Genomic DNA, 25,471 nt, shown 5'->3' with positions numbered 1-25,471 from the left:
AAAACAACCTGTATGTCCTTTATCTAGATTCATCAGTGGTTAAGCTTTTCATGTGCTTTATCTTTCTCTCAAGTGATGAATCATATGAAAATAAATTCCAGCTGTGATGATACTTCTCACCCAAAATACTTCATGTCCCAGGAATAGGGACATTCTCCAAATAGCACACTTAAGAAAATTAAAATTACTGCAGTGAGATCATTTCCAGTCCATATGCTGTTTGTTCCAGTTGGCCTCAGAATATTTTTCATAGCTTTGTGCTTATTGGTTTTGTTGTTTACACATTGCATTTGTCTCTTTCCAGCCTAGAACTATCCCTTTTTCGCTGCTGTTCTTTTTCATGACACTGTCTGTTTTGAAGATTTCAGCCAGTTGTCTTGTAGGATGTCCCCACGTTCTGGATTTGTCTAGTTTTTTCTTTTGGGTCCAGGTTAAACCTCTCGGTAAGAATACCACTGAGGTGAGATTGTGTCCTCATTGCCTCCCATCAGGAAACACATAATGTTTGTTTGTACCTCCATGAACATGTTAAGTTTGATCACTTGGTGAAGGTGATGGCCAGGACTTCTCTCCTTGTAAAGGGATATTTCCCCCTTTTTATTTTAAAAAATTTTTTAATTTTAAAAACTATTATTATTTTTGGCTGCATCACGTGGCTTGCAGGATCTTAGTTCCCCAAGCAGGGACTGAACTGAGGCCATGGCAGTGAAAGCACCAAGTCCTAACCACTGGACCACCAGGGAATTCCCTCCCCCTTTTTCATTAGTATGTAATCTGTGGCATGATACCTTGAGACTGTGGCTATCTCATTCTCCAACCACCTTTCATCTGATGATTTTAGCATCCCTTGACTGATCTAATTATATTATTCTCAGCATTGGTCCATTGGCATTCTCATGTAAAGAAGAGGTTTCCCTTTCTCTCTCTCCTCTCTCGTAATTTGTTATTTTATTATGTTATTAAAATTTACAATATTTTTCAATAAATGCTCAGTCTAGAAAAGGGAGGAAATGAGAGAGTAAGTTACAAACATACCTGATTGAAAACACCTAGTGCTCCAATCATGCCATCATTTAGACCAAAAAGCTACCTGTGCAAAATCAACTTGTATATTTTTGTTCATTTTGTAATAAAATCTAACAGCGAATTAGTAAAACTTAAACAAATTGATCAAGATCCCCAGTAATTGCAGAGATGGGCATAGACTACATAGACTGCTTTCTACTTTCACATCTGTTAAGTGCTCTGTGTGGTCTGAAGACTTGGGTTCTAGTACCAGCACTGCCTCATTTTATTTTATTTTATTATTATTTTTTTTTTTCTTTTGGCCATGCCATGCGGCATGTGGGATCTTTTATTTTATTTTATTATTATTATTATTTTTCTTTTGGCCATGCCATGCGGCATGTGGGATCTTTTATTTTATTTTATTATTATTATTTCTTTTTCTTTTGGCCGTGCCACGCGGCATGTGGGATCTTAGTTCCAACCCGTGTCCCCTGCATTGGAAGTGCGGAGTCTTAACCATGGACGGCCAGCCAAAAAGCTGCCTCTTTTTAGATGTGACTTTGGTCAAGGCAATCTACCTTTCTGATATGCAGTTTGGTTATCTCCAAAGTGAACATGAGAACTTCACTTGGATACTTCATGGCCTTTGCCCTCAATGACAACCTCTCCACAGCTGATCAGGTCTACTCCTATGCATAAAAGCACTAATGAAGTAGATCTGATTGCTAGTCTTGGAAATGTCTACTGGCAAGGCTGGCCCTTGGTGTCTGGGAACTTGAATTCCAGAGGGTTCCCACAGTTCCCTGATAAGAGTGGCTTACTGTACCTAAACTCTTTGTACAATGGGCTTTCTGCCATACATCTGTTTCCTTCTGGGAGTCTGAAATTTGTTATGTGCTGGTAGAGGGTGCCTACATGGCCAGCCCCCGCTAAAAACCTCGGGCACTGAGTCTCTACTGCGCTTCCCTGGTAGATGACATTTCACACGTGTTGTTGCACCGTGTTGCTGAAGGAACGAAGCACTTCCTGTGTGACTCTGCTGGGAGAGGACCCTTGGAAGCTTGCACCTGGTTTCCTCTGGGCTTTGCCCCAGGTGCCTTTTCCCTTTGCTCATCTGCCTTTGGTCCTTTTCATCCTGTAATAAATCACAGCTGTGAGCACTGAGTCCTGCACATCATCCTAGGAAACCATCACACTTTTTCCAATTTTCTCATCTGCAAAATGGAATTTATAATGATAATAATGCCTACCTTATAGTGGTGTTGTATGAAACGTGTGGGATTAAGGGCATGATATAAATGCATCTGATGGAGGGTGGTTATTAGGATGTAGTATGAAACGTGTGGGATTAAGGGCATGATATAACTGTGTCTGATGGAGGGTGGTTATTAGGATGTAGTATGAAACGTGTGGGATTAAGGGCATGATATAACTGTGTCTGATGGAGGGTGGTTATTAGGATGTAGTATGAAACGTGTGGGATTAAGGGCATGATGTAACTGTGTCTGATGGAGAGTGGTTATTAGGATGTAGTATGAAACGTGTAGGATTAAGGGCATGATATAACTGTGTCTGATGGAGGGTGGTTATTAGGATGTAGTATGAAACGTGTGGGATTAAGGGCATGATGTAACTGTGTCTGATGGAGGGTGGTTATAACTGTGTCTGATGGAGGGTGGTTATTAGGATGTAGTGTGGTCATTGTTTATATGAGGAACGCCTTGTGTTTTGAGTGCATGCTGATGCCTTTTTGTCAAAGTAACACTGACACATCCGCTCACGTAAATTAACTATCAAATCTTTGACTCATTTGGTGAGAACAACAGGTTCACACACCAGCTTGTAAGGACACCTGCATCTTTCACTAAAATGTGTGTGGGTGTGTGTGTATGGGTGTGTGTTTCATCACTTAACAAATATGAAATAACTTGGGAGTTTTTTTATGGTCTGAATGTGTCCCCCCAGCATTCACATGTTGAATCCTAACCCCCCAAGGTGATAATAGTAGTAGGTGGGTCCTTTAGAAGGGGACTAAGCTCTCACGACTGGGATTAGTACTTTATAAAAGAAGCTCAAGAGAGATCCCTTGCCCCTCTACCACCCGGGATATAACAAAAAGTCTGCATCCCCAAAGAAGGCCCTCACCAGTCATGTTGGTACCATGATCCTGGGCTTCCTGCCTCAAGAACTGGGAGAAATAAATGTTTGTTGTTTATCTGCTGCCCACTATTTATGCACCCCTATGTTCACTGCAACACTATTTATAATACCAAGAAATGGAAGCAACCCAAGTGTCCACCAACAGATAAATGGATAAAGAAATTGTAATACACACACACGCACACACACACACACACACACTGAAATATTATTCAGCCACGAGAAAGAAAGAAATCTTTCCATTTGCAACAACATGGATGGAACTTGAGGGCATTATTCTATCTGAAACTATGTCAGACAGAGAAAGAAAAATACTGTATAATCTCACTCATATGTGGAATCTAAAAACAAACAAATAAACAAACAAGCAAAGCCAAGCTCATAGATACAGAAACAGATTGGTGGTTGCCAGAGGTGGGGTTGGGGGCTGGGCAAAATGGGTGAAGGGGGTCAAAAGGTACAAAGTTCCAGTTATAAAATAAGTAAGTAAGTCCTGGGGTTGTAATGTTAACTATAGTTAACAATGCTGTATTGCCTATTTGCAAGTTGCTAAGAGAGCAGAACTTAAAAATTCTCATCACAAGAAAAAAAATTTCTGTTAACTACGTATGGTGACAGATGTTAACTAGACTTATTGTGGTGACCATTTCACAATACACACAAATATAGAATTATGTTATACACTTGAAACTAGCATAATGTTATATGTCAACTATACCTCAATTTTAAAAAAATGTAAGTTTTTTTACATGCTCACACTTTTAAAAACATCTTTTTCTATGGCAGAAGGTAGAGTGTATGAGAAATGCAATTCTTTACTGCTGACCCTAATTTTACACAGTAGATGGCTGCATTATTGTAAAGTCATAATATCTACTTATATTTTGTAAACTAATCATACTCAAATGCACAGAGTAAATCGCTTTTTAAAATCTGTACTCAGGCATAAAAAAGAACAAAGCAATGCCATTTGCAGCAACATGGGTGCCACTACAGATTATCATACTAAGTGAAGTAAGTCAGAAAGAGAAAGACAAATATCACATATTATCACTTATATGTGGAATCTAAAATATGGTACAAACGAACCTATCTACAGAAACAGACTCACAGATATAGAGAACAGACTTGTGGTTGACAAGGGGGAGGAGGGAGGGAGAGGGATGGACTGGGAGTTTGGGGTTGGTAGATGCAAACTACTATATTTAGAATGGATAAACTACAAGGACCTACTGTATAGCACAGGGAACTATATTCAATATCCTGTGATAAACCATAAAGAATATAAAAAAGAACGTCTATATGTGTATAACTGAGTCACTTTGCTGTACAGCAGTAATTAACACAGCATTGTAAATCAACTCTACTTCAATAAAAAAATTTTTTAATAAATAAAAGCCATTTGTGGCAAAACTTTTGCATTGTAGAAATCCTATGACAGCGGTCCCCAACCTACCAGGGACCGGTTTCGTGGAAGACAGTTTTTCCACGGACCTGGGGTGGGGGATGGTTTGGGAATGATTCAAGCGCATTGCATTTACTGTGCACTTTATTTCTATTATTACATCGTAATATATAATGAAGTAATTATACAACTCACCATCATGCAGAATCAGTGGGAGCCCTGAGCTTGCTTTCACTTGCCACTCACTGGTAAGGTTCTGATACAAGTCTGCAAGCAGTTGATTTATTATGGTCTCTGCGCAGGCAAACCTCTCTGCTAAGGATAACCTGTATTTGCAGCCGCTCCCCAGCGCTAGCATCACCGCCTCAGCTCCACCTCAGATCATCAGGCTTTAGATTCTCATAAGGAGCGCGCAACCTAGATCCATCGCATGCGCAGTTCCCAGTAGGGTTCGCGCTCCTATGAGAATCTAATGCCGGCGCTGATCTGACAGGAGGCGGAGCTCAGGCGGTAATGCGAGCCATGGGGAGCGGCTGTAAATACAGATGAAGCTTTGCTCGCTCCCCCGCCACTCACCTCCTGCTGTGCAGCCCAGTTCCTAACAGGCCATGGACTGGTACCGGTCCGTGGGCTGGGGGTTCGGGTCCCCTGTCCTATGATATATCTGTTTGGTAAATTGAGACTGCCATATATTGGGCTTACTTTAGTGGGGAAAATGTATGCTGTCATCATTAGTGACAAAGAGCTTCCATACCGATTTTTAAAAGCAGAGAAATGAATTAACCAGGCTTTTTGAGGAAGTGAGTTTTAATTCACTTGAGGACTGCACCAAATCCAAACATTGAAGGAACCCTGATGGAAAACTGGTTTTTCTGTACGTTGCTTCAGTAATCTGAGGAAAGGCTAAATATCCAGTGGACCTCTTAGTACAACAGTAGAAGTGCTAGCCACATGGGAGTGGTCAATTTGCCAGGAGGATTTATGGGTATCTAAGGTCAAACCACCCCTTCTCAGCCAGGCAGCAGGGTTGCAAGGAAGCCATGCCACAAAGTCTGTGTGTAGCAAGGTGAAAGTCCTGTGGATCCTTTCATCTCTATAAAATTAGAAATAATTTCAGTTTCACAGACACCAAATTTTCTCAACTATTTCTCAGATATGAAGATTCAATATGAATCTTCACTATAATAATTATAACTAATGGAGTGAGAGCTTACTACGTGCTAGCACAGGCTAGTCCTCATGAATGCTCTATTATTAGCATTTCACAAGTGGAAAAATTGAGACACAGAAAGGTTAAGTAACTGGACCAAGCTTGCGGAGCCACTGAATCCAGCAACGTCACTCCAGAGTCTGTGCACTTTACCGCTGTGTTATAGGGTCTCCCTACAAACTTGATGAACCTGATATTAGAAAAAAGAAACAACTATAACATATTCTGTTTATGTTTGCAAAATGCTCTAACTTACGTGTTTCCTTTTTACCTCTGTAGGGAAGATAGCTGAGGTTCAGAAATTAATGTATGGTTCAGAGACACAAGGAGATTTGCCCAAGGTTATAGATCTCCTAGATAACAGAGCTGGAGCTTGAAACAAAATCTTGCAATGAACTCGGAACGCATGACTTAGTGAGATTCAGAAGAAGTTCCGAGGGGCATTTCTATTCAGAAATGTGTGCAAGTTAGGGGAGGTAGGCAAAACATCTTGTAAATAGATAAAGGCAGTTTTAGTAAGTAAGGTTCAATATATCTATGACACGGAGCCTGAACAGATGGCCGCTTTAAAATCTGTCTTTGATTCTTTTATGCCTAACACAATTGAGTTTACGTAGGTATCTACTTTCTACTCTTTCTCCTTCTCTCACTATATGTATGTGTGTGTAAAACAAATCAGCTTATCTGTCCATTTTTTTTTATTGTCACAATAAGTTTAGTTAACATCCATTATATCTTTATTTATTTATTTATTTGCGGTACGCGGGCCTCTCACCGCCGTGGCCTCTCCAGTCGCGGAGCACAGGCTCCGGACGCGCAGGCTCAGCGGCCATGGCTCACGGGCCCAGCCGCTCCGCGGCACGCGGGATCCTCCTGGACCGGGGCACGAACCCGTGTCCCCTGCATCGGCAGGCGGACTCTCAACCACTGCGCCACCAGGGAAGCCCCCGTTATATCTTTTTTTAATTTAAACAAAAACATGGTGGATTTATACATTCAATCAATTTATTCAGAAAATATTTTTTGAGGTTCACACAGTTGTCTGGCTGTGTACTAAGCACTGGGAATCCAAAAGAGGATGAAGCCACTGCCCGGACAGTTAAAGACCGTAAAGAAGTGTCATAACTGCTCCAGTAAACGTAAGGTTAAACTAGCATCTCCAACCTGCAGAATTCACACCCCTGGGGATACAGGAAGACTTTCCAAAACAGTACACAGGACAGACAAGTGTTAGGAAGCCAATCATCTCCCAGGTTCTTAACCTTTATTTAACTCTTTCCCAAGCTCTGCCGGGAGGAGAACATCCATGGAGCAAGCATCTTGCCAGTTCTCTTTTCCCATCTCCCTTTTCTCAACAGCCTTCTCCCACACTACAGGAGAAAAGCTTTTCTTTCATTCACTCCAAATTGCCCAGCAAACCACCAGAGCACAAAGAAATGGACAGTTCAGATGATGTGTCTATAAAACCTTTTAAAATTAAGTCCTGATAAACCCACTGTTGGGCTTCACTCCTTCGTCTTATTGCTGTTCCTCGTCTGGGGTGGAGAACGGCATTAGAAACAGGAAGTTTTACTGTGTGTTGTGATAGTCTGAATTTGGACTATGTTTAAGATCGAGGCAGCAGGAGCAACGACAACTTTTGTTGAAAAGCCTTGCCTCTTCCATCCCCTGACTCTGATGAATCGTCTCGCCTGGTGAGGAACATTGAAGAAGGCGGCCGTTATTCATCCAGGTGACAGACACACGGCACTGTTCCTTCTGTGCCTTACCTTTCCACGTTAAAATGAGAGTATTTGAGGTTTATAGAAAGCATGCTGGAAATGACAGATATACAAGGCGTGCCCCTGGCCTTTTCACCTCGAGAAAGCCTGATGGCCTCTCATCCCGTTTGTTTGCATTTCTCTTGCATATTTGGAATGATCTCAAAGAGCAGGTGGTGATAAGTGTCCTGTTTACCGTTCTGATAGGGAATGGCACATCTTACAGCCAAAGGGACATATCTGAGAGAAGTTAGTTAGTATCTTATATTTTCTTGAACATATATTACACTCACAGGAAAGGCATTTACATTAACTATTTCCAAAAGTTCACTGTGTTCCAAAATACCTAACTTTCCTTTGCTGTATATCTTTTGCTCATGTCAATCATCAAGCACTCCTCATTTTTCCTACTTATCATGTACTTATTAAAATTAGTTTATCTTAATGGGAGTATGTTGTGGATTCTACTGTAAATAGTATACTTAACAAACATGTATAAAACTTAATACATCTACCTTGATCGTGGCCCAAGGCCTTTTCTTTCTGCTGTTAATTTCCTCAAAGTAGATTAACTAGTACTCTTAAAAGCGGAGCAGCTGCTTTCGGTGGAAAACAAAATGTTCTCTAAAGCAATCCAGGATCTAATACTCTGGATTTAAAAAGCAAGCCTTGGGCTTCCCTGGTGGCACAGTGGTTGAGAGTCCGCCTGCCGATGCAGGGGACACAGGTTCGTGCCCCGGTCCGGGAAGATCCCACATGCCGCGGAGCGGCTGGGCCCGTGAGCCATGGCCGCTGAGCCTGCGCGTCCGGAGCCTGTGCTCCGCAACGGGAGAGGCCACAACAGTGAGAGGCCCGCGTACCGCAAAAACAAAAAAAAAAACAAAAAAAAAAAAAGCAAGCCTCATTTAGTTAGGATTCATTTCTCCCTCTCAGAAGTTGATATGTGTTTCTATGTCTGTAAAATGCAATATTATAAGCATAATTATTTCCAAACATGAAATGAAATTTCTTATCTTTCTACCTAGATTCTTCAGGTGTCTGTTTCTCTGTCCTTCTGTCACTCCTTTTTAGGGTACGTCAAGATGACCCTAGTGTAGACACTTGCCACGCTAAGGATTTCTTCTGTGTATGAAGGAAAATGAGAAGTGCCAGTGAGGGCGAGAGGAAGGGCAGGAAGGGAGAGAAAGCAAGAGCTTCAGAATTTGCAGAATCCACCGAGCTCAGGAGTCTGCACTTTGTCTGCGAGCCCAGTGGTTTCAAGGTGGTTGTGTACCCCCAGGATGTGCAACAGAGACCACTGGGGTGTCAGAAGCATTGATTATATTTATGTTTTTTCTAACATGTAGGAAAAAATGAAATTGTACGTATATTTAACTCACATGGGTTGACATGGGCACCATCTACTCAGTCCATCGGAGGGTCACAGTCACTGACTTTGAGCACTGAGTGTCCCGAGGCAGTGCAGGGGAAGGGTCTCCTGTGCAACCTTGAGCATCCTCTTTCAGCAGAGGGGGTTGTGACTGTGACAGTTTATATGAGCCTGGTTAAGGGGCTTTGTAGATTATGTCAGCCAGTGTTAATTGATAATCCTTGAAAAAGGGACAACTACCTTTAACAGATTTCTGCAAACAGAATAAAACAAACACAAACAAAATTCAAAGCATATATCATCAGAGTCTACAAATAATAAATTCTGGAGAGAGTGTGGAGAAAAGGGAACCCTCCAACACTATTGGTGGGAATGTAAATTGGTACAGCCACTACGGAGAACAGTATGGAGCTTCCTTAAAAATCTGAGAATAGGGGCTTCCCTGGTGGCGCAGTGGTTGAGAGCCCGCCTGCCAATGCAGGGGACACGGGTTCATGCCCCGGTCCGGGAAGATTCCCACATGCCACGGAGCGGCTGGGCCTGTGAGCCATGGCTGCTGAGCCTGCGCTCCTCAACGGGAGAGGCCACAAAAGTGAGAGGCCCACGTACCGCAAAAGAAAAAAAAAACAAAAAAAAACTGAGGATAGAGTTACCATGTGATCCAGCAATCTCACTCCTGGGCATATATCCAGAAGAGATGAAAAATCTAATTTGAAAAGATACATGCACCCCAATGTTCATAGCAGCACTATTTACAATAGCTAAGACACAGAAACAACCCAAGTGCCCATCAACAGAAGATGTGGAGATACACACACACACACACACACACACACACACACTGGAATATTACTCAGCCATAAAAAGAATGAAATATTTCCATTTGCATCAACACGGATGGACCTAGAGATTAGTAACTCAGACAAAGACAAATATTATATGATATCTCTTGTATATGGAATCTAAAAAATAACACAAATCAACTTATTTACAAAACAGAAAAAGACTCACAGACGTAGAAATCAAACTTACGGTTACCAAAGGTGAAAAGGGGAGGGGAGGGATAAATTAGGAGTATGGGATTAACAGATACACACCACTGCCTATAAAATAGATAAACAATAAGGATTTACTATATAGCACAGGAACTATATTGAATATCTTGTAATACCTATAATGGAAAAGAACCTGAAGCTGTATACCTGAAACTAAACAATATTTTAAATCAACTATAGTTAAATTAAAAAATATAAAATATTAGTGATATAAAAATAAGGAAATAACAAAAACAAAACAGCTAATATTTTTCCAATTCTATTTATTTATTTATTTATTTACAGCTGCATTGGGTCTTCATTGCTGCATGCAGGCTTTCTCTAGCTGCTGTGAGTGGGGGCTACTCTTCCTTGTGGTGCGCGGGCTTCTCTTTGTTGCAGAGGATGGGCTCTAGGCGCATGGGCTTCAGTAGTTGTGGCTCGTGGGTGCTAGAGTGCAGGCTCAGTAGTTGTGGCTCATGGGCTCTAGACAGCAGGCTCAGTAGTTGCAGCGCATGGGCTTAGTTGCTCCACGGCGTGTGGGATGTTCCCGGACCAGGGCTCGAACCTGTGTCCGCTGCATTGGCAGGCAGATTCTTAACCACTGCACCACCAAAGAAGTCCCTATTTTTCCAGTTCTTATTACAGCTTCTCCATTATCCATATCCCGAGATAGAAATGCCAATGATTTAATCAGAACTGACAAGGACTGGGGCACAAAATTGTGGTATCATCATGAAGACTATTTAAAAGGGAATTCTATCTACTGTCATTAATGATTACTTAGCCCTTCTCTATATTTGGCCTGTAGCCAAGGATGGTAGACGAAAACCACCATAATTAGGAAGATATTTTAAAATGCTAATTATTTCATGTTTATCTCATGTTTATCTCATCTTTTTTATTCCTATTTTTGTGTATGACTTATGTATTAGGTTACTTTCATAAACGACTATATATGTTAGGCTTGCAAGTTGTTTTGGTTAACATTGCTATATAATCAACTAACCCAAAACTCTGTGGCTTAAAACAATGTTTTACTGTCTCTCATGGTCCATAGATTATCTGGGCTCAGCAGAGTAGGATTTTTCTTTTTTTTAACTTTTTATTTTATATTGGAGTATAGTTGGTAAACAATGTTGTGTGGGACCACCCTGGCGGCCCAGGGGTTAAGATTCCATGCTTCCAATGCAGGGGGCATGGGTTAGATCCCTGGTCAGGGAACTAAGATCCCACATTCCGCATGGCGTGGCCAGAAAACAAACAAGAAAACAATGTTGTGATAGTTTCAGGTGTACAGCAAAGTGATTCAGTTATACATATACATGTATCTATTCTTTTTCAAATTCCATTCCCATTTTGGTTGCTACATAATAGTGAGCAGAGTTCCCTGTGCTATACAGTAGGTCCTTGTTGGTTAACCATCTTAAATACATACATGTCAATTCCAAACTCCCTAACTACCCCTCCCCCCCTTCCCTTCTAGTAACTATAAGTTCATTCTCTTAGTATGTGAGTCTTAGCAGAGTACTTTTAACTTAGGCTGAACGCTCAGCGGGGCTGGATGCTTAGGATGACAACTCACACGGCTGGCAGCTGGTGCTGAATGTTGGCTGGGAGCTCATCTGGGACTGCTGACTAGTGAGCCCGTACATGGCCTCTCCCTCATTTGCACTTCTTACAGCATGGCGGCTGGGTTCCAAGTGAGGGAGTCCCAAGCACCTTCCAAGAGGAAGGATGCAGAAGCTGCCAGGCCATTTAAAGTGTACGCCTAGAATTGGAGCAGCATCGCTTTTACATTTCTGCTCTATGCTATTGGTCAAAACAGTCACAGGGCCCACCTGGATTCAAAAGGGTAGGGGGAAACTCCACCTCATCATGGAGTCGCACAGAAGAGCAGATGCAATGGGAGAAAATGTTGTGGCCAATCTTTGGAAAATACAATCTGCCACGCATGCCATCAGTTTTTAGTGATGGGTTTACAGTTGTAAAATTTGGAGCCACTGAAACAAGTCAGAACTGTAGGTAAGATCACAGTCTTGAGGGCACACTGATTTAACTAACAGCTCTTTGCTCTCGGGAAATTTAAGTAATGTCTCTGAGTCTCTGAAAATCAAGGAAGTAGAAGTTATGGTGTGTGTGTTGGGGAGGGGCTCTTTTGAGTATTAGGTGAGAAAATGTGTACCCAAAGTGTTACGGAAGCAAACTTGGGTCCACTGGCCCGTGCGTTGTAAAGCCAATCTACTGACGCCAGGTTGTGGTGAAGGAAAGTGCAGCGTTTATGATAGAGCGCCAAGCAAGGAGTCCAGGGCAGCTACTGCTCAAGATCCCTGAACTCCCCGATGGGCTTTTCAGCAAAGCATTTTTACTTTTTTTTTTTTTTGCGGTACGCGGGCCTCTCACTGTTGTGGCCTCTCCCGTCGCGGAGCACAGGCTCCGGACGCGCAGGCTCAGCGGCCATGGCTCACGGGCCCAGCCGCTCCACGGCATGTGGGATCTTCCTGGACCGGGGCACGAACCCGTGTCCCCTGCATGGGCAGGCAGACTCTCAACCACTGCGCCACCAGGGAAGCCCTCAGCAAAGCATTTTTAAAGGCCACGTGAGGGAGGGGCGTCGCAGGGTGCACAATTCTCTGATTGGTTGATGGTGAGGCAACAGGGCGGTGTCACAGGGGTTCACATTATCAATCCTTAGGCACCAATAGGTCTGGGGGCTTCGTACTCATGATCTTCAAGTAGTTTTCTTCCACCTGGTCGTGGTTTTTAGCATCTGTAAAACAACTCCGGAAATGTGCATCAGATACCGTTATCTCCGTACTTCGGATAGGAGCTAAAGCAGAAGATATGGGGGAGGGGTCTGTCCTGGGAAGGCCCCATAGGGTCCTGCTTGGTTACAGAAGTGCCCAGGACATCATAACTGGCTGGACCAGTAGCAGATATCATTATGGTTTTGAACTGGGGAGTGACTAGTTTAGAAAAAGCTTTTCAGAGCAAGCACTCTGAGGACAGCATGGAGGATGTAGGAGGGAGGAGAGGAGATGGGAGATCAAGAATGGAGTGGGTGGAGTGCGGCCGAAAGAGAGGAGCAGCGATGAAGGAGAGAAGCAGGTGGAGAAGAGAAATGCAGGCAGAGTCTCAGTGTGACTTGGGGACTTACTGAACGGGCCAAGAGAGGGAAGGGAAAAATCTAGAGCCACGCTTTTGTGATTGATCTTTTGTAGACTATAAGTAAATTTTTCTTTTTTTGCCTGCCCCCTGCCCCCGCCCTGTAAGTAAATTTTATTAAAGATCTGTTCCCATGAAATCATAAAGTCCTGATGAAAAGTTGTGTGAAAGTCGTATGTTTTGTAAATCAATTCATTTTACTGGTAAAAGTGATTATTCAAAGTGGAAAACAGGACACTAAAGATGGCGTGATCATTAAATTTAAAGTTAGTTAACTGTTATGGGTTGAATTGTGTCCCTTCAAAAAGATATATTGAAGTCCTAAAACCCCAGTAACCTGTGGATGTGATCTTATTTGGAAGTAGGGTCTTTGCAGATGTAATCAAGTTTAAATGAGGTCAAATTGAATTAGGATGGGTCTTTAATTCAATATGACTGGTGTCCTTATGAGAAGAGAAACAGAGACACAGGAAAGAAGACACCTGTGATCTCCCATCAGAGGGTGAAGGCTAGAGCTGCAAGCCAAGGAACAACTAAGGTTACCAGAAGCTGGAAGAGGCAAGGAAGGATTCTCCCCTACAGGTACCAAAGGAGGCATGGCCCTGCCCACCCCTCTTAAGACAGTAAGTTTCTGTGGTTTTAAGTCACCCAGTTAATGGTACTTTGTTACAACAGCCTGAGGAAACTGACACAGTAACTACAGTTGACCCTTAACACGGGGGTTAGGGGCAGGGACCGTCCATGCAGTTGAAAATCTGCACATAACTTAGAGTTGGCCCTCTTATCCGAAGATCTCATCCGAGGATTCAACCAACAGGGGATCAGGTAGTACTGTGGTATTTACTATTGAAAAAAATCCAATCTGTGTATGAGTGGACCTGTGCAGCTCAAACCTGTGTTGTTTGAGGGGTTAGTTGTATATACAAAGAACTGCTAATTTTACTTGGGTAAAGGAGGCATGGCATAAAAAAGGCCAACTCAGAATTCTTTTGTCAAGATTTCTTTATGGTCATAGAAAAAAATTATTATTGACATGTAAAGGTCAAGTCAACCTTTCCAATGATGGGGTGTTCTCAGGGCAGGAAGGAGCTGTTTCTCATCCATCTGTGTCCTCCCAATGCCAAGCAGAAGGCATGCAAATAATAGGTGTGCAGTTTGCTTTATGAGCCAAACTGAGCCTCTTCTTTTTTTTGTTTTTTTTTGTTTGTTTGTTTGTTTTTTTGCGGTACGCGGGCCTCTCACTGCTGTAGCCTCTCGCGTTGCAGAGCACAGGCTCCGGACGCGCAGGCTCAGTGGCCATGGCTCACGGGCCTAGCCGCTCCGCGGCATGTGGGATCTTCCCGGACCGGGGCACGAACCCGTGTCCCCTGCATTGGCAGGCGGACTCTCAAACACTGGGCCACCAGGGAAGCACGCCTCCTTTTTTTTTTTTTTTTTTTTTTTAACAAACTTTACATTAAAAACAAGAAACACTTGAAGTGCTAGATGTAGAGTTTTAAGATTTCTCCTCATATGATATAGTTCTGATTATTAATATACCTAACCTAAGGGCTACACATTAGTGAAAAGCAATCATGGTTTTTCATTTAAAGAAACAGAAAAATAACAGCTGACATTTATTGAGCAATTATGAGATGCTAATTAAGACTGCTGAGTCCCTTATACAGTATCTTCATGTTGAATCTCATCATTGCCTTGTCACTTACTCTAATTTAAAATGTGAGACTCAAAAGAGGTTAGTCATGTGCCAAAGATCATAGAGCTGATAAGTGACAGAGCCAGGACACCAGCTCTCAGCTATGGCCAAACTTATAACAATGCCCCCAAGCTACACTAAGACCAGAGCCACATATGGCTATTTAAATGAAAATGAATGAAAATTAAGCAAAATTAAAAATTTAGTTCCTTAAGCACACTAACCACATTTCAACCTCTCAATAGCTACTCGGCTTGGTGCAGAGACAGAACATTCTCATCATTGCAGGAAGTTCTGCTGGAAAGCATTGATCGAATCCCTTAACAGTCACAATACATTGAAAGCCCATATGATGGGTGGTTAAGGGAAGAGATGGAATAGTAGAAGAATGAGAACAGAGGAAAAGGAAGGAGAAAGACTTAGAGGGAGGAGTTCATGGAGAAAGGAGCCTAGATCTACCGGTAGAGTGGCCCCTGAGGACGTTTTTAGTCTATTATATTTGTAAACTTTGGCAGTTAAAATTCCAAAATATGTTAAATACATACTTTAAAAAAATTAGAGTTGCAATTCAACAGATAGTTAAGTCTCAGTTGTGTGCCTGGCATTGGGTGAGGGGGGATTCCTAGGTGAACAAAATGGACACAATTTCCCATCATCAAAATTAGAGCAACATTAATCCAATAATTAGAATAAAGTATGACAGTTATTTTGTAGTGGAAAGAATTCTATAGAAATAAATAGCAGAGGGACCCATGTAGCCTAGACAGGGCTTAGAAATGTCTCCCCAAAGAAATGCTGTCAAATAATCTGAGAAAGGAAGGATGAGAGAGGCAGTGGGCAGTAGCAGGGGGGTGTTGCAGGCAGACAGCCAGCTGTGAGAAGGCCTGATGTCAAAAAGAAGGGCTGAACTAAGTTACACGGGTGGCTGGAGAGAGGAAGAATAGCAAAAGGTGAGCCAGAGAGCCAGGGACAGGTGGGGGAGCTTGCTAAAATATTGTCATAAGGATGATGTAAAACCTGAAGATGTTTCAGCCAACAAGAGATATGTTCAGATTTGCATTTTGAGAGTTTCTCTGGTTGACACGCTAAGAATGGCTTAATGGGAAGCAAGCCTGGTTACTTGGAAGCTATTTTGTACTAGGATGGCGGTAATATGGCTGGAAAAATGGTGATTGTCATGCTATTTGGAGCTAGAATGTAGATGGTGGTGATCACTTGGTTGTGTCTGAAAGATGACACTTATATTTCTAGCTGGGGAGACTTCATAGAGTAGGGGTCAGTAACCTACAAGCCAAATCCACTCTGTACTGTTTTTGTAAATACAATTTTATGGGAACACAGACATGCTTGCTCTTTTATGTATTGTCTATGGCTGCTTTTGTGATACAGTGACAGATTTTGAGTAGTTGCAGCAGAGACCACATGACCCTGGAAGCCTGGAATATTTACTATCTGGCCCTTTAAGAAAATGTTTGCCAACTGGGATAAATTATCATTACCTACAAGGTATTAAGATTTACTAGGGAAGGCTTTAAATAATTTACATCTGTTACATATGTTATGATAATCTACCTCAATCGGCAAACATGAAATGTTTGCTATTGTCCCATTTTACAGATGAGAAAACCAAGGCAGAGATATGACATTCTCATTCACACCCATAGCTTCAGTGATCACCACCAGTGACTTATCAAATGTTTACTTCTAATCCAGACTTTTCATTTGAGCTTCAGACAGGCTCAATATCTCTAGCAGCCTGTATCTCTAACAGCCAGTCTCAGAGGCACCTCAAAACTCAATAGGCCCCAAACCAGATTCCTGCTCACCCTCTCAAACCACATCATCTGGGCTTCCCTGGTGGCGCATCGGCCTGCCAATGTAGGAGACACGGGTTCAAGCCCTGGTCAGGGAAGAATCCACATGCCGCGGAGCAACTAAGCCCGTGCACCACAACTACTGAGTCTGCTCTCTAGAGCCCGTGAGCCACAACTACTGAAGCCCATGCGCCTACAGCCCGTCCTCTGCAACAAAGCCACCACGATGAGAAGCCTACGCACCACAACGAAGAGTAGCCCCTGCTCAGCACAACCAGAGAAAAGCCCACGTGCAGCAACAAAGACCCAACGCAGCCAAAAAACAAAACAAAACAAAACCACCTCATCTTTCAGTGTTCCATTTTTCTTGGTGAATATCACAACCAGAGAAGCAAGCCAGAATCCAGGGAGCCCTCCTAGGCCCTTTGCCCTCCCTTGTTTCTTCTCATATCCAATCTATCTAAAGATTGCTGAAATCTGACTGCTTCTCTCCATCAGCATCACCTACCACCTGCCAAGTCCAGCTTTTTAATAGGATCATCTCACATGTGGGCTCTGTTAATAGCTTCCTTATAGCCCACTCCACCCAGGCCCTCCTCTAATCTCCAAGCTGCAGCCAGAGGGCACTTCAAGCCTGTCAACTCCCACCCCCATTCCCTACCAGATCCTAATCTTTTCAATGTTTTTTCTCCTTCTGAGGATTCCCGGGGCCCTTTCATTGTGGTTTTACATTGTTTTATTGTTTTTTGAGTTATTGTTCAGCTAACTGATAGAAATGCAAAATAATTCTTGTCAGTAGACATGCAAATCAATTCTGAAGGTCAGGGTTCAACTAACATCTCTCCTTCACTTGGAAGAAGCCAGTTTCATGTCCATTAGCAACTTCCTTTAACAATTCACTAACCCAGTAATGTGTCTGTTCTTTGAACCAGTTTTAACCTGTGCCTGGTAACTTCATTAAATGAGTTAGATAAACTCTACAAGTTCATTTTATATCTATATGACAGTCATACTTTTACCTTTTGGGGAAACGTAACCTTTAACTCTCTCTCTAAGGCACTAGCTGGTTGGCTCTCTGCCTCCCCTCCCAGGCTCACCTTTGATGGAGCCCCCTCCACATGTCTCTCCTCCAGCCCTGGCTCTCTCTCTTTTATAAGTACCACATTCCTTCCCTTCTCAAAGATGTCCTTTCTGCCTGGAACTCACTTTCATCCCAGACATTCTTCATCCTTTCTTCCTATAGTAAATTTGCTTATCCTCCAGATCTTTGCTCAAGGATTTCTTGCTGGAAAGCCTTTCCAGACCTTTCTGAGTCAGTTACATTCCATCATTCCATCATTAGAGGCTCTTAAAGCACAGGCAGCACTGGCTACATTTGCAATTTCACATTTGTGGGATTAGTTAACACTTTTTTAACACGAGTAACATTTTTCTACTTGGCTGGAGGCAATGCATGGTAATAGGATGGAGGTGTGCTCACGTTGCATCTCCAGCACTTAGCCCACTGCCTGCACAAATGTTACATACTTAATGAATATTTTAGACAGATTTTTGACTGTAAGCACATTACTGCTCAGGAGAGAGGTGGGCTGAAAAAATATGTATTAAGAAGTCATCAGCATCTAGATGCTGCCATGAAGATGCACGTGAAGGAAAACAATTGGGTTGAGCAAGATGAAAGCTACTAGGAACCTTGTGTAGGTGGAATAATTGCACAGAAGTCAAATTATAGTCACTTGAAAGGGAAGGAAATAGAAGCAGTTAATACAGATGGCACTTTCTCAGAGTTTGGCTCTGGAGGGGAGGAAAGGTCAGGGTGGCCCTGTAGTAAGTCTTTAATAACACCATTCTTGTATTACACGTGCTTTCTTGGCTGAAAAGGGAGGATTTACAGGTCACATTTAAAATGGCAAGAAAATTGGAGTTGTATAGGATCTACCTTTAAAACAATAATAGGCTTTGAATGAACAGTACAGTGTAGACTTTTAAAAAATTATTTATTTATTTATTCATTTATTATTTATTTACGGCTGCGTTGGGTCTTCGTTGCTGTGCGCAGGCTTTTCTCTAGTTGTGGCGACCGGGGGGCTACTCCTCGTTGTGGTGCACGGGCTTCTCATTGCGGTGGCTTCTCTTGCTGCGGAGCACGGGCCCTAGGCACACAGGCTTCAGTAGTTGTGGCTCGCGGGCTCTAGAGCGCAAGCTCAGTAGTTGTGGTGCACGGGCTTAGTTGCTCTGTGGCATGTGGGATCTTCCCGGACCAGGGATGAAACCCATGTCCGATTCTTAACTACTGCACCACCAGGCATGTCCCAGTGTAGACATTTAAACCAACATTTTGAACACAAATAAGTTGTCTGTAGCTCTTCAACTAAGGGTTTTTTATTTTTAGGCTTGGGGCAGGAGTCAAAAACTGACAGCCCTAGAGTATACTTAATCTGTATATCTTCTTGTTCAATTCAATTTTACATTTCTTTAAAAAGGACTCTGTCCAATAAAGGTGTAAAAAATATAAAAATAAATAAATAAATAAAAAAGACTCTGGTTTTTAGTGACATGTGACCTGTCAGGGCTCCACCCCAGCATAAGAGGCTTTTCTATGCCTAGTATTAAGGGGAGAGAGGAAGGGAGAAGTGAATGCAGTTTTCTGAGCAATAAGATTAGAGCTGTATTGTCTTTAGGGCTGTATGAAATCAATTCTAAAAGCAGAGTGGATTTAACCACTTTTACCCAAAATAAACTGCTCTCTCCCCTTCCTAAGGTCAAATCAGCACAAGTCACCACTTCCTATTAATTTAAAAGCCCAGAAAGGCTCATAATTTAGGTTGACATTGCTTCAGGAGCACACAGCAGACAATAGCCATTACAGTCTTCCTTTTTCCTCTTTCTAAATGTTGCCATCATAGGCCTACCTCAAAAAATTGTCAAAGCTGCTTGGTTGGGAACGCGTGGTCTACTTTGCCTGAAAGCGATAAATGGGTTGGGTGGGTAGATGGGTCTAAGTGGCATCAAGGTGTTTGGGGAGAAACATCTCTTGGGGGATGTGAACCTAGCAGTCCCGTAACACCCCAAGTTACAAATCCGACTTGGGTAGGTGGCGGAAAGAAATCTAAAACCCGGATTCACGTTCTTCTCCTTCAGTTTGTGCGTGGAGGTTGGTGGCAGACAAGAACCCAGACACCACTGCCAGTCCCGGCTGCAAACTCTCGGGGCAGGAAGGGGGAGGGAAGCAGAAACTGCCTCTTGTGGGCTGGTCGAAGGAAGATCTGCCCTAATGTAAATTAATTTCCCCGAGGTTGCCTTCCCCTGGGCGGAGGGGCGTTTCCAGGCCCACCCAGGCTCTGTTTGGTAAATAAGGATGCTTGCTGAGTGCTTGCAGCCAGAAAGGCGCTCCAGCACTCTCGTGCCTTGGGGGCTGGGACTACGGCTTGGGGTTTCCCGACCGAAGGACCACAGTGACCTGACAGTTGAAGGTTTCTCCCCCAGGGATGCTGGAGGCGCTGCGCTGTTCCCTGCGCCTGGCCCTGGCCTGGGGTTCCGGGTGTTGGCGGCCGGCTCCGCGCGGTCCGTGCGCTGGAGCTTGGCCGCGCCGCCCGCTTTCGCGTCCAGCCGGGCACTGCGTGCCGCCGCAGCTCTCCGCAGCCGCGCGCTCCCGGAGCCGCCCCATGGCCAGCCCTCCCCCCGCCGCCGCCGCAGCCCTCGCCCGCCAGGTACCCCGACCCCGGGCGTTCGCGGGCGTAGGGGTGGGGCGGATTGGACCCCGGGTCCCGGAAGTCCACGGGCCCGGCCGGGCGCGCTGCTGCTGTTTCCCGCACCATCCTGCTTCGCCTTGCACCACCGTGCTGTCTCCATCCGGGAGTCTCCTCTTTCCCCAGCCCTGCCCGAAATCTCGAGTCCCAGCCTGCGAATTCCTCGGAGAAACCCCCGCCAGACAGGTCTAAAGTCCCGCCGGGGACCCGCTCCGGAGCGCGGCGCGAACAGCCACGGGGAGCGTGAGGGTCGCCATGGGAGCCGCTTTGGTGGAGGAGGGGTTGGTGGGGGGAAGCGGAATTTCTGGGCTGCCAGAACTGACAGCCGCATCCTGCGTGCCTTCGCCACCCCAAAATATTTTGACCGCAGCCTTCTGCCTCCTTGGATTCCCTTTCTTCCTCTTTCCCCTAGTGATGTACCAGATTAGGCTTTTTTTTTTTTTTTAAGGTCTTCACCGTTTCCAGTTCGACCTGTTTCCATTGTGTCCTTAAGTATGTTTAAAATTTACCCCCTAATTCCATGCGGTTTTGTCTTTCACGTGTGGGGTTTAGTGTCCTTGCGCCTGCATCGGAGGACCCTGCCCGTAGAGAAAATGGTTCACTCTGGTCCCCATCCTTTTTCTAGGCTTCCTATTGTGCGCCCGTGATCGACAAGACCACGAGGCTGCGCGCGCCCAGGAGGTTTTTTCTATAAATGGCTTAAAGCCCTAGTCTAGACTATTTTCTCGGATAAAAGGGGGAGACAATTACCTTCTTGTTCTTTGCTGGTGAACCCTGGCTCTGTAGGGCGAACCTGGAATTTAACCAGTCTGCCCGAAGCCGGCTGTGGAGGACAAAAACAGCCGCGACCTCCGGCAGGGCAGAAAGAGAAGGGCAGCCCTCGCAGGACGCTCTCCTTTGGGGCTCGTGCCTGGGTGTTTGATTGATCCTCCTTTTCCTGTTTGCTTGGGGACCGGACCGGAGCGGAGCAAAGGGTGTGATGGTGAGTGATATTGATTACCCCAGACCCCAGTTACCCACCTAGTTTTACTTAATGGATTTAATTCTTCTTTTAAGGACTGCAATAATGGATGCTCCGCGGAATGTACCGGAGAAGGAGGATCAAAAGAGGTGGTGGAGACTTTTAAGGTAAGTTATTTGCCAGAGGCTAAGAGAAACAGCAATTCAATTGAATACAGCCATTTCTTGTTGAGATTGGGGCAGTTTTCACTGTACGGGTTTATACAGTAATTTAGATAAGCTATGCATTTTAAATTCCACTCTTCCAGGGGGAAAGTGGAGAGCAGTGCAGTACAGATGTGTCTAAAATTACCTGGCAGTTAATTGCTTATTTTATTTCATGAATTATAAAAGTTTTCTTGGAAAGTAACCAGTTCCTGAATTTCACCTAGAGGTTTACATGATTATATAATACTTTTAACCCTTCACCCTATTTGTGGAAAAAGTTAAACTCATGTATTTCGTCTTTAAGCAGCAGCTAACATTTTACAGTAAAAGAGGAAAAATGGCTGTATTTCCTTCTTTTCTCTCTAAATTATGGAATTTATATATTAAATGATCTCATACATCACAGAGGAATAGTGAGGAGCGAAAGAGAACGAATCTTGTAAAGTACTTTAAAAATCCTAAAATCATAAATGTAAGGTGTATTATCATTTTCTCTATAATTCATTATCTCCACCTACTCCCAACCCCCCACACCACAGAGATTTTTTGCTTTTTTTTTTTGTCTCCTTCTGCTCTTCTGCTGCCTGTTTCAGTCACTGTCAATTGTCATCCATAGCACAGAGTGTCCTAATGATCTCACATCCTGGCAGGGTTCAGAGAGGGAGTGAAACTTGACTCATCAATTTCACACATACCCTGCTCTTACTGTGTGCCAGGGACGGTGCTAGGCATTGGAAATCCAAAGATAAATTTAATATAAGATCTCTGCTCTCAGGACTTTTTAAAAACCAAAATATAATAGGATATAGTAATAAGTTTGTGAATTTGCTCCTTGTCCTTTAATGTCCTCTGTAACCCAACAGTCAATCTACTCTGCTAGCCTATGAAGACTAAGCTCCTAATACATTTGAGGGACTTAGATGTTGAGATGTGGGTCCTTGAAAGAATGAGATGAAGAGGAATTCTACTTCATAATCTCTGAGGGCCATCTTATATAGTAAATTCCTCAAAGGTTATAGATAAATTAAAAATTTCCCCAAAGGCCTTTATACTTTTATACATAGAAGAATTGTTTGCAAAGTGAAGAGTTAATTCATCATGTAAGTAATCTTCTCTTTGTTAATTTAGATTTCAGGTAAGGAGGGGTGTATTGATAGTCTATGCTTATGTATTTGCATATCAAAACATGAGTGGTAATGGTGGTTGTATTCACTGTGCAAATGTGATGAGGTAAACGAAAAATGAAATTGATAATTTGGGGGAGAAAAATGGTGGCTTTTACAGGATCGTGTTGGCTTTGGACGTATTCTATCTCCCTTTTGATCAACTCCATTTATAACTTTTAAATTGCCTTTTGGGTCTCATGGGTAGTTTTCACATTGCATCTCTTCCCCCATTTTGATAGTCATTTTAACGTGAGGAAACCGTTATCCAAGAGTCCAGTAATGAGATGCCTTCTTACTGGGAAATCCTACAGAATCTTTCTGTGGACTCCAGGGTTGTTCTTGTTTCAAGGAGGTCAACTGTCTGTTTCTTCCCATCCCCCCTGCTTCCACAGAATGTGCCGCTCTAAAAGCCCTAATTTACTCCTATTCGTACCTCCTTATTAGATTTTTAGAAAGTGTCTGTAAATGATAATGAACGTGGCACCCATGGTTTTCCAAATGGAGCAAGACAAACACACTTGTTTTAGAACAAAGTTATGCAACATCTGATACAGTTGTAATGCAGAGATAGCCTTTGAAAGTTTTAAGTGCCAATTCAGAGAAGTACTGATGCCAGGTTGCCTGAATGCCGGCTGATACAGCCCTCAGGTGCTCTCGATCCAGTTGCAGTAGCCTGCTTGTGGCTTCCCCATCTCAGACCAAATGGTTCCCCAACCACACATTTTGAGTCAAGAAATTGTGGTTTTTAGTATGCCCTGTTTTTGTCAATATTTCTTGCCATTTCACAATCCAGTCTTTGTGGCCTTCCAGATTCTTCCACAAGTATATGGTATCCTGACTTTGAAGTCATCAGAGACCATCGGAGCATCAGAAAGAGCACTAAATTGAGCATCAAAACATAAAAAAGGCTTTGCTATTAACTAACCTGATCTCAGGGCAAGAGGGTCCTCCCCGCTATGGGTGGTCTTAGAGGTATTTTAAAGAGAGGATTCAGAAAAGTAAAAAATACGTACTAGGCCTTGATCATTCTTCAAGTTGGCTGTCTAAGGGTTTGGAATAACAACAACATCTTTTATGAATTATAGTAGTACAAGTTTTTGTTTTCAGTTTTGTTTTTACACAGTCTGTTATGTTGAGATATCCAAAACCGTGAAGATAAATCCAGGTTTAGTGAAGTTTAGAACAGAATTAATCGGACATGATACTGTGCTAAATGAGAGGCCAAAATGATAAAGAGAGGTGACTCCCATTTCCCAATTGTTCAAATCAATCTGAAGGATTTTATAGAGGAAACCAAGCATTTTGGAGAGTGGGCTGTCTATCTGGAGGGTTTGCATGAGCAGTAGGTAAGGCAAGTGTTAGGCAGTCGGAAAGCTGAGGATACCCCAGACTGCTGGGCTGGGTGAGGGTACTAGTTTCCACATTTACTGCTGGAGGAAGAAAGGAGGGAGTTTGGATAAACTGGAGGCACCTGATGTTCTGCTTTACAAGTGGAAGAAATAATGGAGAAAAACAGGTGAGGGTGGGAAGACATCTGTAGCCAAGCTTTAGTCCTTCTATCTCTTCCCATGTTAGACAAGAATATATAAGTGTTCAGGCACTAGGCTAATGTGTACCGCAAATACAGCCCCAGACACGTTCCTTGTTAACAGAACTCTGATTTTGTTCACAGTTCTCCAACCGGCCCTGGATGACAAACCTGCCTTCCCAGCCTCCTTTGCAGCTAGAGAGATCACTGTGACAGATTTCTAACCAATAAGGCATAGGGAATTTCTGGGAAATTTTTGCTTTTGCGGTCAAAGGGAACAGATTTGTCTGGTATTGTCCTTTTCCTCCCCTTTCTTTGGACTTTTATTAGATCATTAACACTGAAGCTACAGCTACAGCTGTAGCAGCCTTCTTTTGACCCAGAGGAGACGGCCAAGAAAATCACAGAGCCTTGACATTAACGGGTGCTGGCAGGCCTGGCTCCTCCAGACTTGTTATGAGAAAACCAGCTCCTGTTTGGTTTTTATTTACTTGCAGCTGAACGCATTGATTGGTAAATGATAAAAGGTTAATGCATAACATTAGTGAGAGGTAGAATTGTAAAAGGAAGTTAGTGCCTTGCTTGGGATCCTTGATTTTGGGGTTAAAATATTTGGACTCGAGTCTGTAGCCATTTAGCTGTTCATGGACTTTTGAAGGTAATGATTAAACATGTGATACTTGAAAGTACAAGTGTCTTAATTCAGTGATCGATACGGGAAGCAGGGTTGGGAGAATGTTGTGAGAATGATAAGCTCAAAAGTAATGAACAGGGCTTCCCTGGTGGCGCAGTGGTTGAGAGTCCGCCTGCCGATGCAGGGGACGCGGGTAGAGGCCACAGAAGGGGGAGGCCCGCGAACCAAAAAAAAAAAAAAAAAAAAAAGTAATGAACATGCAAAGAAAATAGAGGAAAAATACACAATGAATGTGCTAGCAGAGGTCATCTCTGGGAAGTGGATATGTAGTTGCCAGGTAAAAGATGGAGATTTTTACTTTTCATTTTTCTTCTTTCAGTATAATTTTTTGAATAAATTAAGGATTAAGAAGTCTGGGCTTCCCTGGTGGCGCAGTGGTTGAGAGTCCGCCTGCCGATGCAGGGGACGCGGGTTCGTGCCCCGGTCCGGGAAGATCCCACATGCCGCGGAGCGGCTGGGCCCGTGAGCCATGGCCGCTGAGCCTGCGCGTCTGGAGCCTGTGCTCCGCAACAGGAGAGGCCACGACAGTGGGAGGCCCGCGTACCG

At 43.4% G+C, this 25,471-nt stretch overlaps 1 protein-coding gene across 5 annotated transcripts in view; it reads left to right on the top strand.

Annotated features, from left to right (window-relative positions):
- Positions 1-25,471, top strand: part of BCAT1 (branched chain amino acid transaminase 1) — a 118,756-nt gene that overhangs the window by 36,526 nt on the left and 56,759 nt on the right. Inside the window, exons 1-3 of one of the 5 annotated variants that reach the window (XM_024733238.1) lie at positions 20,433-20,556; positions 21,157-21,352; positions 21,427-21,498. In XM_024733238.1, coding sequence (XP_024589006.1) covers positions 21,350-21,352; positions 21,427-21,498 — 75 coding nt within the window. In that variant the 5' untranslated portion in view covers positions 20,433-20,556; positions 21,157-21,349. Of the gene's footprint in view, positions 1-19,982; positions 20,332-20,432; positions 20,557-20,607; positions 20,620-20,652; positions 21,353-21,426; positions 21,499-25,471 lie in introns of those variants that run through there. The other 4 variants (XM_024733239.1, XM_024733235.1, XM_024733237.1 and 1 more) reach the window with 4 other exon arrangements.

This window comes from Neophocaena asiaeorientalis, unplaced genomic scaffold, assembly GCF_003031525.2.
Source record: "Neophocaena asiaeorientalis asiaeorientalis breed wild unplaced genomic scaffold, Neophocaena_asiaeorientalis_V1.1 scaffold150, whole genome shotgun sequence".
Taxonomy (NCBI): Eukaryota; Metazoa; Chordata; class Mammalia; order Artiodactyla; family Phocoenidae; genus Neophocaena; species Neophocaena asiaeorientalis.
This window is presented reverse-complemented; position numbering and strand designations above follow the sequence as displayed.